At 41.7% G+C, this 14984-nt stretch overlaps 1 protein-coding gene across 1 annotated transcript in view; it reads right to left on the bottom strand.

Annotated features, from left to right (window-relative positions):
* CUNH1orf87 (chromosome unknown C1orf87 homolog) overlaps positions 1-14687 on the bottom strand; it is a 79679-nt gene extending 64992 nt beyond the window's left edge. Inside the window, 1 exon segment of the mRNA XM_047083505.1 lies at positions 14581-14687. Coding sequence (XP_046939461.1) covers positions 14581-14687 — 107 coding nt within the window.
* Positions 14688-14984: the final 297 nt, after the last annotated feature.

Genomic DNA, 14984 nt, shown 5'->3' with positions numbered 1-14984 from the left:
TCTACCTGCAGAACTGAAAATAGAAATTTGCCATTTGAAGAGGAGGAAAAAAATGCCATCAACACGATGTTGGAAACAAGGCACGACTGGCTTCTTCATGTGTACTTCTGACCTCGGCTGCAGCTCTCAGGGACGCCGTGAAGAGTTTAGTGCCATCCTGCAACTAGAGCAATTAGGATTACTGCATTGCTGGATGATAAATAAATGAGGCAAAAGCTGTTCAGTTGTTCCCTCTGTCACACTGGGCTCTTCCTGCAAATCAGCCCTTTAGGGCACCGTCTACTAGAGCTCAGAGTCTCAGGGTTAGAAAGAAACATTGCAAGGGCTTCTGGGAGCATCGACTGCCCAAAGCAGTGTAGAGACTTCCCATTGGCCCACCTCCGGTATAACTCCAACTCACCAGATCTCACATTTGATTTGGATTACACCCCTGCCGAGAACATCAAATCTCAAATGGAGGACCCAGGGGGGCTCAGGGAAAAGGTCACCAGATGCCATCTTAAAGGTCTGCCAGCCTTGGCAGGGACTCAGTGCCACCAGCTTCCAACTGTGCGCCATCTAACAGGCCTCCAACCCTCTGGAGAAGACAGTCCTGAGTGTGCCAAGGCAGTGAATGGGGATCCAATTTCAGTAAATGAAAGCATGTTCTTATTTGGAAGTAATAGTAGATAAGCAACACAACCAGACTTTCCTTTTTTAAAAAGACAACAACAAAATAAAAATATGAAATGGGACTGGGGAGGGGAGTGTAGCTGAAAATCTCACCAAACTCCACGGGGAAGCTGAATTGTGAAGCCTGTGCTAATGTGGCAAATGTTATTGTGATGAAGTGTGAGGGGTTTTTTATTTTTTCTTCTTTGTCTTTTTTTTTTTTTAATGCCAGAGAGCCATACCATGTATTATTATGATAGAAATTAAACCTTCAGAAAGATTTTTAAAGTACTTTAACTCCTAAACCTATGCCCAAATCATTTCTTCATCATTGGAATTCTATGAACTAACATTCTAAATGCTTCCATGAGTCAAGCTGCCATGTATAAATTTACATAAATCCTTCCATGTTATCTTAATCATCCTGAAGAGTGGGTATTTTATCACCATTGTGCAGATGAAAAACTCAACGATCAGAGAGGTTCAGTACATTCCTCAAGGCCACCTTGCAGGTAGAGATCTAGGATTCATTCCCAGGTCTGTGTGGCTCTAAAACACACGCCCCTTCCTCTACATTACTCCTCAATTTTCTACCAACAATATACAAACTGTTTTAAGCAACAGGATTTTTATTCTCTTTTAACAAGTTAATAAAAAGGAACATCTATCAAGGCATCTCGTCCATCTTCCCAGCTAGACTTAACGTCCCTCCACAGAACCCTTAAGTGGCTGACGTTCCGCTGTGGTTCGTAAACTTCCCAGGGGCAAGGAATTCATTATATCCCCAGAGTTATTCCCAAAGTATTCCATTTCTTTCTTAACAACATTGAACCGAACTCTGACATCAATGAAATTAACCGAAGTTGATTTCTCAAGGCAGAGTAAAATAAAAGGGTTACTTTAGATGCAAAATGAGCAACCAATCCAATCCGCTCTTACTCTTTGGCGTGATCTACTTTTGGCTTATAGAAAATGATAGCCCAGCACACCTTACTCTTCTGCATCTTTCTTCCGTCACTTATATGCAGTTGTACAGCATGACATACACATTTACACCGTGGATGTTTTCTTCTATTTGAATTGTCTTTCAGCTATGCACTACTATTTGATTAATGTTGTATTGGGCATCCAATGGGCTGCATGGTCTTTCAATTTGTGAAAAACTGTGTGATAACAGAAAAAATAGAGTTATGTAAAAAGGAGATCATAGAGCAATTTCACACCAAACCGGCTTAAGGAGGATGGGAATGATTCCATGAAGGTATTGACTGAGAGGAAGAGGCTAGAAAGCAACCAAAAACATTTGGGGTCTGAGAAATTGCAATCTGGGAGACACAGAGTGGACCAAAATTGATAGTGTGCTCCAAATTCCAAGCAGGGAGTACAGGTTTATAAAGGCAAAACCCACAAGATTGTATAGCTTGTTTTGAAGGAATTATAATTGGTGCTGACAGAGCGAGACTAATATGTAAGTGGCTGTTTACTTAACAGATACTACATTTTACCTATTTCAGTCCAGAGTAGAAGGGTATGCTCCAGAAGCTGGTGGAGTTGCAATTTTCAAGCTGTAATTGACTAAAATAAGCAGTCCCTGGTGTTCCAGAAATTGAAACAGCAGACTGCACAGAGGCCTGGCTTCCTTAATATCCACCCCTCCCTGTTTTCAGTCATTCTCTTTGCAATGCTTACTTTGCTTTGGAATCTTCTTCCACAAAGGAATTGACAAATAAAATGTAGTTGAAAGAGGAGATAGGAGGTGGGAAAATATTCCAGAAAGGATGAAGGGCTCGTACTTGGAGACAATGACAGTGGTTTCTAACCTTTGAACCTCAGACCACCTGAGGTGGGTCATAATCATGCAGGATGCTGGATAATAAAACACAACTTGGATTGCTCTGAACTCAGTGAATTGGAATTTCTCAAAACAGGACAAGAAAATCTGTATTCTTTGCAAACATGTCACATGATTCCTATGTACACTGAAGTTTAAGAAACAACAGTGTAGAGAATGAAAAAGAGGGGTGCCCGGGTGGCTCAGTCGGTTAAGCGTCCGACTTCAGCTCAGGTCATGATCTCACGGTTCGTGAGTTCGAGCCCCGCGTCGGGCTCTGGGCTGACAGCTCAGAGCCTGGAGCCCGCTTCAGATTCTGTGTCTCCCTCTGTCTTCCCCTCTGCTGCTTGCACTCTGTCTCTCGCATTGTCTCAAAAATAAATAAACATTTAAAAAAAAAAAGTCTTTTCCATAATTGTGCAAAATTAATCCTTAATCACAAGCAGTGTAATGTAGTGGTTAAGGACATGTCCTATGGACCTGATTCTGAATCCTCGCCCCAGATGTCAATTGACTTTGGCAAGTTACTTCACATCTCTGATTTCCAGTGTCTCATCTGTGAGATTAGAAAAATAATCCTTATCAATATAAGATGTACAAATTATGTACCACTGAGTCTGGATCTCAGTCAGCCCTTGACAAATGGTAATTTTATGTTAGTCCTAGAGTAGAGTGCTATCTCCTTTATAAACACCTCCTTTATCACCCAAGTACAGAGGGATACTCTTCTTTCCTATGGACCCTCAGAACTTTCTTTACTGGTAAACTAAAGTTCAAAAGATCAAAGTTTCATAGTACATAAGAACTGAGGAAAATTTATTTCGATAGGTAAAAAGAGAAACAGTCCAGGGGCGCCTGGGTGGCTCAGTCCGTTGAGCATCCGACTTCGGCTCAGGTCATGATCTCACGGTTCATGGGTTCGAGCCCTGCATCGGGCTCTGTGCCTACAGCTCAGAGCCTGGATCCTGCTTCAGATTCTGTGTCTCCCTCTCTCTCTGCAGCTCCCCTGCTCACACTCTGTCAATCTCTCTCTCAAAAAATAAACATAAAAAAAAAGTCTTTAAAAAGAGAGATAGTCCATATAATCCATCTCACCGCCTTGTAATTGACTAGCAACAGTGAATCCAAGTTCTAGAAATCACCTACTTTAAACAAAGGAGATTAATTAGTATTAAAATCTGCTCTGATAAAGCATAATTGTTCAGAATCACTTTCCTTAATTTTACAGGAGAAAAAAACAAAAACAAAAAACGAAGTATTGAGTCATCACAATGTCCTCAGGTGGATTATACCCAGGAGTTTTGCAGACTGCGCCGTTTTTAAATCTTTGAGCCAGCCTTTATCAGCTGGAAATTTAACGTCCTTTGCACTTGCGTTCTAGTCTGTTTTGCTTTTGCAAGTCTAAGCAAAAGGACAGTGCAAAACTGGCTTGCCTTTTCTCCAATTATCTCAGTGCTTTAAGGCACAGTTTCTGAGCCAGGACTTCTGTCCATACTGTGAGAGAATGCAGCACAAACCATCTCTCTCTGGACCACCCCCCAGGTACATCCACGTGGTCTATGGGAATGAGGAGTAATAATTATTGCTATGTTATTTTGTTTAATTAGGTTGAACTAAATCAGGGGTATCAGGAGATCATGGATTTAAAAAGTGTACTAGAGGAAAGGAGGAGAGGATTTTTAGGGCCGTGGAAATACTCTGTAATGACGGATACATGTTATTATACATTTGTCCAAACCCTTAGAATGTACAACAGCGAGAGTGAACCGCATTGCAAACTACAGACTTCAGGTGATTATGTTGTGTAAATGTGAGCTCATCAACTGTAACAAATGTATCACTCTCGTGGGGGACGTAGATAATGGAGGAGGCTATGTATATGTATATGTGTGGGCAGAGGGTGCATGTGGTATCTCTGTATCTTCCTCTCAATTTTGCTGTGAATCACATTGCTCCAAAAAAAACATTAAGGTCTAAAAAAAGTTTACTACACAAATATAAACCTGTGCTTTCTCAAAATTATAAGCAGTTCAACTAAATGTGGCAAGGTGCTATAGTATCTCTTTATAGAAAATTTCCACATACATACAGGAACTTTTGTTTTGTTTTTTTGTTGTTTTTTGTTTGTTTGCTTTTAATGTTTATTTATTTTTGAGAGAGAGAATGTGAGCAGGGAAGGGGCAGAGAGAGAGAGGGAGACACAGAATCTGAAGCAGGCTCCAGGCTCTGAGCTGTCAGCACAGAGCCTGATGTGGGTGAGCCCATGAACCATGAGATCATGACCTGAGACTAAGTAGGACCCTTGACCGACTGAGCCACCTAGGTGCCCTTCCCTTTTTTTTAATGTTTAAATTTTGTTTTGCTTTCAAACCAAACTAGGATTTTACAATTTTGTAATCTTTTAAAAGAATTTACAGTCCATAATATAATGCAGGCATCTTTACACATTGATAGTTATGTCTCCATGAGAACATTTAAAATATCTAAACAGTATTTCATTGCATGGATATACCATTTATTTAACTCGTCCTATTTTGTTGAACATTTACTGTTCCCCGTTTTTTACTAATTTAAACATTACTGCCCTACTGGACACGTTCCTGTGCCTCCAGTTCCTTGCCTCCTTCCTCAACCCAGGAAGCTGATCTGTGTGGACTAATGATCTGCTCTGATGCCTTCTGATTCTGGCTGGTTTGGGCCAGTGGGTGGCCCTGGCAGGAGATGACTCTTTCTCGGCAATGTTGCCTTAAGTTCCTTGTGTTTCTTGCCCAGAGGTCACTACATTTCTCCAGGTGGCCTGAGCTGCAGAGTGCTCCCCAGAAGCATTCCCCTTTTCTCATCTCTGCAGACTGAGGACGGCTCAGAGCTTTGCCTCAGCTAGCCTGTGGTTCCTGCGCAACACCTTGACTCTTAGAAACGAAACCCTTCTGGAAACATGCTAATTTGAACTTACATAATCTGTTTCCTGTGGGACCCAGCCTTATACATTATTATGTAAATTTAAAAAGGCAAACCATCTATCCATCTATAATTGTTTCTACAGAGTTGATTGATAGAGATTTTATGCCAAAGTACATGCACTTTTAAGGCTTTTGATATGTGTACTTAAAAACCAATAGCTTAGGGGCGCCTGGGTGGCTCAGTCGGTTGAGTGTCCGACTTCGGCTCAGGTCATGATCTCGTGGTCTGTGGGTTCGGGCCCCGCATCGGGCTCTGTGCTGACAGCTCAGAGCCTGGAGCCTGTTTCAGATTCTGTGTGTCTCCCTCTTTCTCTGACCCTCCCCTGTTCATGCTCTCTCTCTGTCTCATAAATAAATGTTAAAAAAAATTTAAAAAACCCAAAACCAATAGCTTATGAGTATTCTTTTTTTTGAAATCTTTGTTAACCCTGGATATTTCCCTTATAAAGTCATTTCTAGTTTTATTGGTAAAAATAATGTCTCGTTGCTGTTTAAATTTTTTTCATTGCCACTCAGGTTGAATCTCCCCCACACCCATCACACACATATCTAGTGTTCATTTTTTTCAATGCTTATTTATTTTGAGAGAGAGAGAGAGAGAGAGAGAGAGAGAGAGCTCGAAGCAGGCTCCATGCTGCCAGCACAGAGCCCACAGTGGGGCTCAATCCATGAGGTCATGACCTGAGCTGAAATCAAGTTGGTCGCTTCACCGACTGAGCCACTCAGGCACCCCTGTGGGTGTTCATGTTTATTTCTTCTTTGTGAATGGCCGATCTCGATCTTTTGCTAGTTTATGAAACTCACCTGCTTGTCCTTTTCCTACTGATTTTCAAGAGCTCTTTATACAGCAAGAAGAAAAATTTTCCCCTGTCATATATGTTATAAATAGTGTCCTTCTGTGTTTGCCTTTTACTTTTTATTCTGTTTTTTGAAATATAGATTTTTCAAATGGTAAAGTAATAACTTTTACCTCATAGTCTCACTATTTAGGATAGATAGACACCTATTTTTTTTATAACATTTATTTGGCATTTATTCACATAATGCCGTACACTCTTACTTAAGGTTTTTGTTTGTTTTTTAAGAGAGAGAAAAAGAACATGAGTACGAATGGGGGAGGGGCAGAGAGAGAGAGGGAGAGAGACAATCTTGAGCAGTCTCCAAGCTCAGCAAGGAGTCTGTCTCAGGGATCGATCCTCTGACCCTAGGATCGTGACCTGAGCTGAAATCAAGAGTCGTACACTCAACTGACTGAGCCACCCGGGTGCCCCCTTACTTAAGGTTTTATGCCTATGTCTAAAATAGTATCTCATGCTTCTTTATATGCCTTACAGTGCCAACAACAATAATAATAATAACAGTAATAATAAACCACCAATTGTAGGAGATTAATAAACAGCTTAATGTAGTAAAAAGGCATAAGAGAAGTATGATTTTAACATATTACCCGATCACTTTGAACTTGTGAAAATGGACATAAAAGTGTACCCTGTGATGTTGCTCTGTTTTAAGGAAAGATGGGAGTCTGTGGGTACTAAGATTTTATGTAGATTATATGGCAAGAAAAGCGATAAACAAAGATAAGATGTTATGCTCAGTTATTTCTCTAAAGAAAAAAAAGAATAAGCAGGGTACTTGAATTCTTAAATTATAGGTTTTATCTAGTTAATTGGTCACTGCTACAATCTCCTGCGTGGATTACCATAATGACTCCCTAAATGGTCTCTCTCTTTTTACTCACATCCCTTCTAATTTATCCTCCACGCGGCAGCCAGAACCATCCCATAGAAAGTATACATTTGACTGTGACTTCTGCTGCTCATAATATTCCAAGGGCTTCCCATTCTACATAGAACAAATCCTAAGTTCCTACCATGGCCCACAGGTGCCATGATCTGAGCCCTGCTCTGACCTCATTTTCTACCCGCTCTCCCCTTGTTCACTCTGCTACACCAACATTGGCTTCCTTGGTCCTCCCTAAACATGCCACAAGGCTTTCTAGGGGCTGTTCCCTCTGCCCACAATGCTCTTTCCTTGGGTATTTGCCTGGTTTACTCTCTGTGCAGATCTGGGGAGGCACCAGGAGCATGGAGAACACCTGCAGAGTCACTTGGTACAGGCTGAACCCCATAGACAAAAAAACAGCAGCTACGTGGGTGCCCTGGTCTCTGGGTGCTGTGCTTCTGAAAAACCGTATCCTCTCACTTTTTTACGAAGTGACCATGAGGTGGCCTTGCACACAAAAAAATCTGCTTACGGGGCACCTGGGTGGCGCAGTCGGTTGAGCGTCCGACTTCAGCCAGGTCACGATCTCGCGGTCCGTGAGTTCGAGCCCCGCGTCAGGCTCTGGGCTGATGGCTCGGAGCCTGGAGCCTGTTTCCGATTCTGTGTCTCCCTCTCTCTCTGCCCCTCCCCCATTCATGCTCTGTCTCTCTCTGTCCCAAAAATAAATAAACGTTGAAAAAAAAAATTAAAAAAAAAATCTGCTTAGGCTCCAGGTGGTCAGTTTAGGTGCTGTTTGTAGCAGGTGCTGGGAAAGCCAGATGTCTAACATTGGAGAACTTGGACCTTGTGGGAAGTTGCAGCCAGCCTCTTCTTCTGAGGCACGAGCAGGAAGAAGAAACCAAAACTTCTAGTTTTATGTAAAGTTGGAATCTGGTGAGCCACACGCACCAGTATTAAGTTGGGCCAGTCTTGGCCAGCTCACTGTTAAGTAACCATGGATAATTCTTATTGGATAATTCTGGCTCTTGTCTCAGTTCAAATGCCATTTGCTCAACGAAGCCTTGTGGGAACACTCTCTGTGACTTGATATACTGTTATGATCCCCCTCTATTTTTCCTCATTTGAACAGTCATTCTTCATATGTTTGCTATATGTCCCCCATCATTAGAATTTTAGGTATACTGCTGTATTCCCTAGACTTGGCACTCAGCAGGTGCTCAATTAATGTTTGTGGAAAGGAGATTGATGGAACTCCACCTATGCATTGATTTCTAAAGCTTTTAACATTAGCACTTTTAAAAAGTTCAACAAAGCAAAAAACAATGTATAAACATGAAGGGCTTTGAGGGATCAAAAAATGACAGAATATGGGCTCCAGGATAATCATGTGGGGAAATACCAAAACTTTCTTCTTTCTAGGCTACAAGTATCAACACACATTATTACCATTTTTGCTATCCTTTCCTGTAAAAATCTGCAGCCAGCCTCCCTGTGTTTAAGAATGCCATACTAACAGCAGTGCAACTATGGAATGAAGTGCTTTGGGTCATTGATTCTTGGCATTGGAAGGAACTGTAGAGGCCAGCTTTATTCACTGGAAGCATCTATACTCACAGGCATTTCTTGAAATGAACCCAATTCCTCTTTTATTTAATGACTTAATCCCCAGGTTTTATAAATGTTCCCCTAGGCCACGTTTCACACCCTAGGTTTTCCATCATGCAGTGCCTTCAGCAGCCACACTCTTAGCGTGCCAGGGTCCCTCCTAAAACGTGGCCTGCAGAAGCACAGTGCTGTACAGGTGGCATATCCTGTTCTGAATCCACTGGGCCTCGCACATCCCACTCTGTGGATACTCTCTGCTCGTGCTGAGCTCAAACCTAAGGGTAGAGGGGAAGACATTCCATTTTCTCCTCTCCTCTCTACTACCACCACAGACTCCTGGTCACCAAACGTGTATGGGTTTCCCCATGCCAAGCAATTCAACCCCAGCTGGGTATCCCTATGAACCAATTCAGTTGTGACGATATCTACCTAGAGTCAGCACAGACCCTATGGGGTAAGGGTTCCCACAAGACTGCCCCACCCTCTTCAGACATCAGTCACAAGTCCAGTGTGTTTTTGATAGACCCACTATAAATCAGGGTTCTTACACCCCCCTCCTCAGGTTTGAGTAATTTGCTGGAGCAGCTCACACAACTCAGGACAACAGTTTATTTAACCAGATTATTTATTGATTATAAAAGTATATAACTCAGGAACAGCCAAATGGAGGAGATGCACAGGGCAAGGTATGTGGGAAGGGGCGTGGAACATCATCTGTATCCTGTCCAGGCACACCACCCTCCCAGCACTTTGATGTGTTCAGCAACCTGGAAACTGTCTGACTTCCATACTTGTGAGATTTTTAGGGAGGCTTCATCACCTAGTTATGCTCAATCATTAAGTCAATCTCCAGCCCCTCTCCCCCTTCCCCGAAGATGGAGGGTAGGGCTGAAAGTTCTGTTCTTAATCACGGCTTGGTCTTTCTGGTGACCAGCCTCCATCCTGAAGCTGTCCAGGGGCCCACTGAGAGTATCCTCATGGAAACAGAGACACCACACCACCCAGGAAATTCCAAGGAATTTAGGAGCGTTGTGTCAGCAACCACAGTCAAAGACTGAATACTAGAACAGAAGAGGCACCTGGTGCTCTTGTTATCTCCTAGGAAACTGCAAAGGGTTTAGGAGCTCTGTGCCAGGAACTGGGATCAGAGACTAACATATCTATTTTCTATTGTTTCACAACAAGTAAAACCCAGACATTTATTCCATAGAAGCATCTACACATACTCTTATCTAAACACAGACTTTTAGTGTATCTCCGTTGATTTCGTCTTGTGGGTTTTAGCTCATTTTCCTGCCAGGGCTTTCCAGCATTCTTCTTCCTACATGTTTACTGAAGTTATTTGTCTGTCTTCCTTCAGTTATGGATTTAAAAAGGTCAAGGTGCCTGGGTGGCTCAGTCGGTTAAGCGTCCGACCTCAGCTCAGGTCATGATCTCGTGGTCCATGAGTGTGAGCCCTGCATTGGACTCCATGTTCACAGCTCAGAGCCTGGAGCCTGCTTCAGATTCTGTGCCTCCCTATCTCTCTGCCCCTCCCCTGCTCATGCTCTTTCTCTCTCACTCAAAAATAAATAAAGATTAAAAAAAATGTTGACTAAGAACAGGGTTACACACAAATCCTCTTAACCTCCCCACCTCCAACATGTAGTGTTGATATCAATTGTTCAGTCACCACCATGTTGGCATAATCTGGTTTTAGTCAACATGTACCAACCCTTAGTGACCACCACTTTCATGTTTTGTTTTCACAACTAATATATTTCATTCTTTGGCCTGCAATTTTGTCAGGGATTGTCCACAAGCCTCAGGTTTTGTGGTGTTATTACATAATTTTATCTCCTTTTAGAAAATGGGAATATTTGTCTCCTGTCAGTTGGCATTATCTTCTTCTTGATGAGCTTTGGAAGATTACTCCTCAGAGTTCCATAGTTACATCTGCATAATACTTTAGCAACATGAGCCTTTAGATTTGGATTTAAAGCAACTAAGCATTGTCTTTCTAGCTCTTTATTTTTCTTGGCATCCACTGTACCCTCGTTCATTTATTAGGCTTTCAAAATGTAAAGACTTTGTACTCAGTGCTGAGGGTGCAATTGTGCACACAGGATTTACAGTTAAATAGGGGAGCCAGAAATGCATAGGAAATCATAAAGTGTGACAGTCCCTTAAAGTTGCTATGGAAACCCACGGGGGCGAAGGGCAGGGGGTCAGTGAATCTGGGGCTGAAGGTGGGGCACCTGATTAGATCTGCATTTTAGAATGATGATGCTTGCTGTACTTGAAAATTGGGCTTCTCAAACTGTAATGTTGCTTAAGAGTCCCCTGGGAATTGACAAAAATGCAGATTCTGGCTCACTGTGTCTGGAGAGGGGCCTGGGATTCTGCATCTAACCAGCTCCCAGGTGAGGCTGATGCTAGTTTTCCATGGACCACCCTTTGGGGAATAAGCCTTTAGATGAGTGGATTAGAGTAAATAGAGAGAAAGGAAGGCTGGTGGGGTGATGTGGGAGGCAAGTGATGATTCCAAAACTCGGGGACACTTGTTTTATTCTTTGAAGCCTGCAGATCGATCTCCTTGTTGAGGAATTTGACTACTAAATGGGTATTGAGTATTTTTCTTTCATCTGTCAATAACTGTACAGGCTAAATTAAGGAAAGAGGGAGGGAGCTCAATTCCAATCTTAGTTCTTAGTAACCAGCCTCACTTTAAGCCCACAGGGTCCTCACTTGTCTCATCTATAAAATGGGAGACTGGTTGTTATGGGCTGCATTGAACCCTAAAATTCATATGGTGAAGTCCAACCCCCAGGACCTCAGAATATGACCTTGTTTGGAAATAAGGTAATTGCAGATATAATTAGTTAGATTGAGGTCACACTAGACTGGGATGAGCCCCTAACCCAATTGACTGGTATTCTTATAGAAAGGGGAAATTTGTACACAGACACATATACATGGAGACTGCCATGTGAATCTTTGATTTGTGTTTCCATGAGCCACAGAACTTCCAGAAGCAGGGAGAACAACCTAGAAGAGATGGATTCTTCCCCAGCTCTACTAACTCCTTGATTTCAGACTTCCAGCCTCTGGAACTGTGGGACAACACAGTTCTGTTGTCTAAGCCATCTAGTTTGTGGACCTTTCATACAGCAGCCCTAGTACATTGATTAGTACATTGATTTAGACCTTGAAGATCACGTTCAGGTCTGACATACTATTCGACCTTCTCCACATAGGCTACAGGAAATCTGAACTAAATGTGGTTATACAGGAGGATTTCTGTTTTCCATCCATTATGAATTTGTTTTTAGAGATTATTTATTTATTTTGAGAGCGAGAGAGAGAGAGAGAGCAAGAGAGAGAGAGCAGGTGAGGAGCAGAGAGAGGGGAGAGAGAGAATCCCAAGCAGGATGTGTGCTGTCAGCATGGAGCCTGACATGGGGTTTGATCCCATGAACCATGAGATCATGACCTGAGCCAAAATCAAGAGTCAGATGCTTAACTGACTGAGCCACCCAGGCACCCCTTTCCATCATTAATTTGTAATTTTTCTTTTTAATTCAGGTTGTCCTTTTAGAGACTTCTTTCTTTTTTGGCTTTCACTTCTGTTTCTTACCTAGATTTTTGACTAACAGACTCATCAGATTCAGCTCAAAGAATAAGCCCTCTTGAGACCTGGGCTGAAGGGTATACACGTAGCACAACTAAAATGCTTCCGAGATAGATTTTAGGAAGTGCCTGACACGACAGTGGTGGGTCTGTTTTTACCTCAGCAACAAGAACCTTTTGAGAATCATTTATTTTTGAACTATCCAGAAATATTTTAGCTGAGTGTGTTAATTAATGGTCCTATGTAATTCCAGCCACGGTAACATCAAGCCCATAGAAAACAGAAACTAAATGACCTGTCTTGATGTTCTTTAAACTTTTTTGTCTTATGGTCGTCATAGAAGAAAAAGAACTGGGTCTTTTATTTCACAGTTCATGTATCTAACCTAATGTAGTCTTTTGTTTCCTGGATTCTGAAATTTAAAAAAATAAAGAGAAGAAAATAAAAGGCACCTTTTCATAAGACAAAGGAAATTTTTCCCTATTTAAAAGGACAAGGACCCTCCCCAACCAACCCTTTTAGGAACATATTGGACTCTGATACTCCTGGAAAAAGAAAGGGATTTGGGACACAAGGGGCTACAGAAAGAACCCCAGAGCAGAATGGAATTAGTACGGTAGTAATGTTGTCTCTGGATGGGAGGAGAACTGAGCCAGGCATCCAAACTGACCCTAGTACTTTCCTCGCCAAGCACGGACATTTAGTAGATCTTATCACTGTAAGATTATTATATGATTATATCACAGTATCTTAGTTTTCTCATCTACAAAACAGAGATAAGTGGCCTCCTAGACATAGAATAAAAAAAGGGATGGCAAGCATTCCATAGAATGAGATTTGATTTTTTATTAAATGTCTTGTATCCCTGGAAAAATATGCTTCAATAATAACAACAGAACCACTGAGTGAGCATCTTGAATACACTCCTGGGCACTGGAAAGGTGTTTTGCATACTTTTTCTCATTTGGTCCTCATAACAACCCTACTAGATACATGTGTCTTAGCCTTAATTAATAGATGGTAGAATCTGAGGCCAGAGACATTAATGAACTTTCTCAATGCCAAAAGGCCAGGAAGGCACGGAGCCAGGATTCAAATTCACATCTCTCAGCTCTGTAGGGATCCCAAATGCCGGACTCATGGGCTGCAAAACTCCCTTGCTGTGCCAGACAGACATTACTAATTGATTATAGCACTGACTTCGGAATTTTTCTGGGCTGACAATACTGATGATGGGGAGTTAAATTTACCCTGCTAATGCCTATGCTCCATAACAGTGGTCCTGATGGCCTCATTTTCAGAGATTCCGATTCAGTAGGTCTTGGGTTGGATTCCAAATCTTTATTTGTAAGGGTTTTCTAGATGTTTCTGATGGCAGCCAGGTTTGGTTTCCACCACTTTCAGCACCTTTGTTTTGTGAGGCCAGATCTTATCTGTTTGTCTCTGTGTTTGGTCTGTCGGTGTCTGAAACCAATGGAAAAGCTATGGGAATAATCTCAGGAGGGAAAGGCCACGATTGACCAGCTGCTCTTTATGGAATGATACTAGAGCAAAGGCAGGTCTCGTGCTTTCTTTTTTCTTTTGTGAACCACCAAAATGCTGGAAGGAAGACCTAGTCATAGGCTTCTGTGCCAAATATCTGGTGAATTTTAAAGATCCATGAGTGTCCTCCCTTACATGTGATTGTGATGAGTTGGAGGGAAGAAAGACCTTGTAGCTAAGCTCTGAGAAGCCCCTGCTTGGAGCAGTATAGACTATAAATAAGAATAAATGAAAATCTTATAATTTATGATTCATTATTAATCCCACCCCTTTAATTCATAACAAATTGACTAACACTGACCCCCCTGCCCCCGCTAAAAAAATTACTACATGTAGTAGATTGCACACCTGATGAGAAGCAGCAGAAATACTCCATTAATATTTATAAATGTCTCTTTGCTTACATTCCTCATCTATTTGGAAAATCTGCCTAAGTAATTAAGGAGTAAGGGAAATTATAAAGATGAAAAATATCAGGAAAACAGTGCTCATGGAAGTTATCAACACGATTTTGCTTCTACTGTTACTCCTCCATGACTTAATTTTCCATGGACAACATTTTAAAAATGTAAATTTCCAGATTAAAAAAAACCCCAGCAACTCCAAACTTCATTATCTTCCCAGCAAAGCAGACATTTTTCAAACAGTAAACTTACATCTTTGGCTTCTCCATGAGGTACCGAAAGTGTTTACTTCCAATGATTTTCACCACCATCTCAGGCACTGCATCTGATCCACATGGAGTCTTCCAAACAGAAGACATGCTTCTCAAAATCCTTGGGTTGGAAAATAAGTAAACCTTTCATCGTCTGGATTTCCCATTAGTCAATTTACTGTTGCCAATTATAACAACAAAAATAGCAGCAGAACAAAGTGCTTTGCCTATCTTATCTCACTCGACATTCCTGATAAAGGCATGAGTAAGATATTCCTAATTACGATTATCATTCTTGTTTTAGTTGAGGGGACAGGCATAATGTACTTACGCAACTTACTCAATACCATAGAATCAGTAATTAGCAGATTGGGGAATCCCACTCAAGAGGTCCACCAAATCGGT

This window comes from Lynx rufus, unplaced genomic scaffold (genome assembly GCF_022079265.1).
Source record: "Lynx rufus isolate CCGP_SWC_20201006 ecotype Redwood Valley unplaced genomic scaffold, mLynRuf1.p SCAF_2, whole genome shotgun sequence".
In the NCBI taxonomy this organism is placed as follows: domain Eukaryota; kingdom Metazoa; phylum Chordata; class Mammalia; order Carnivora; family Felidae; genus Lynx; species Lynx rufus.
Note: the sequence above shows the minus strand (reverse complement) of the source record. Positions and strands in the feature narration are given on the sequence as shown.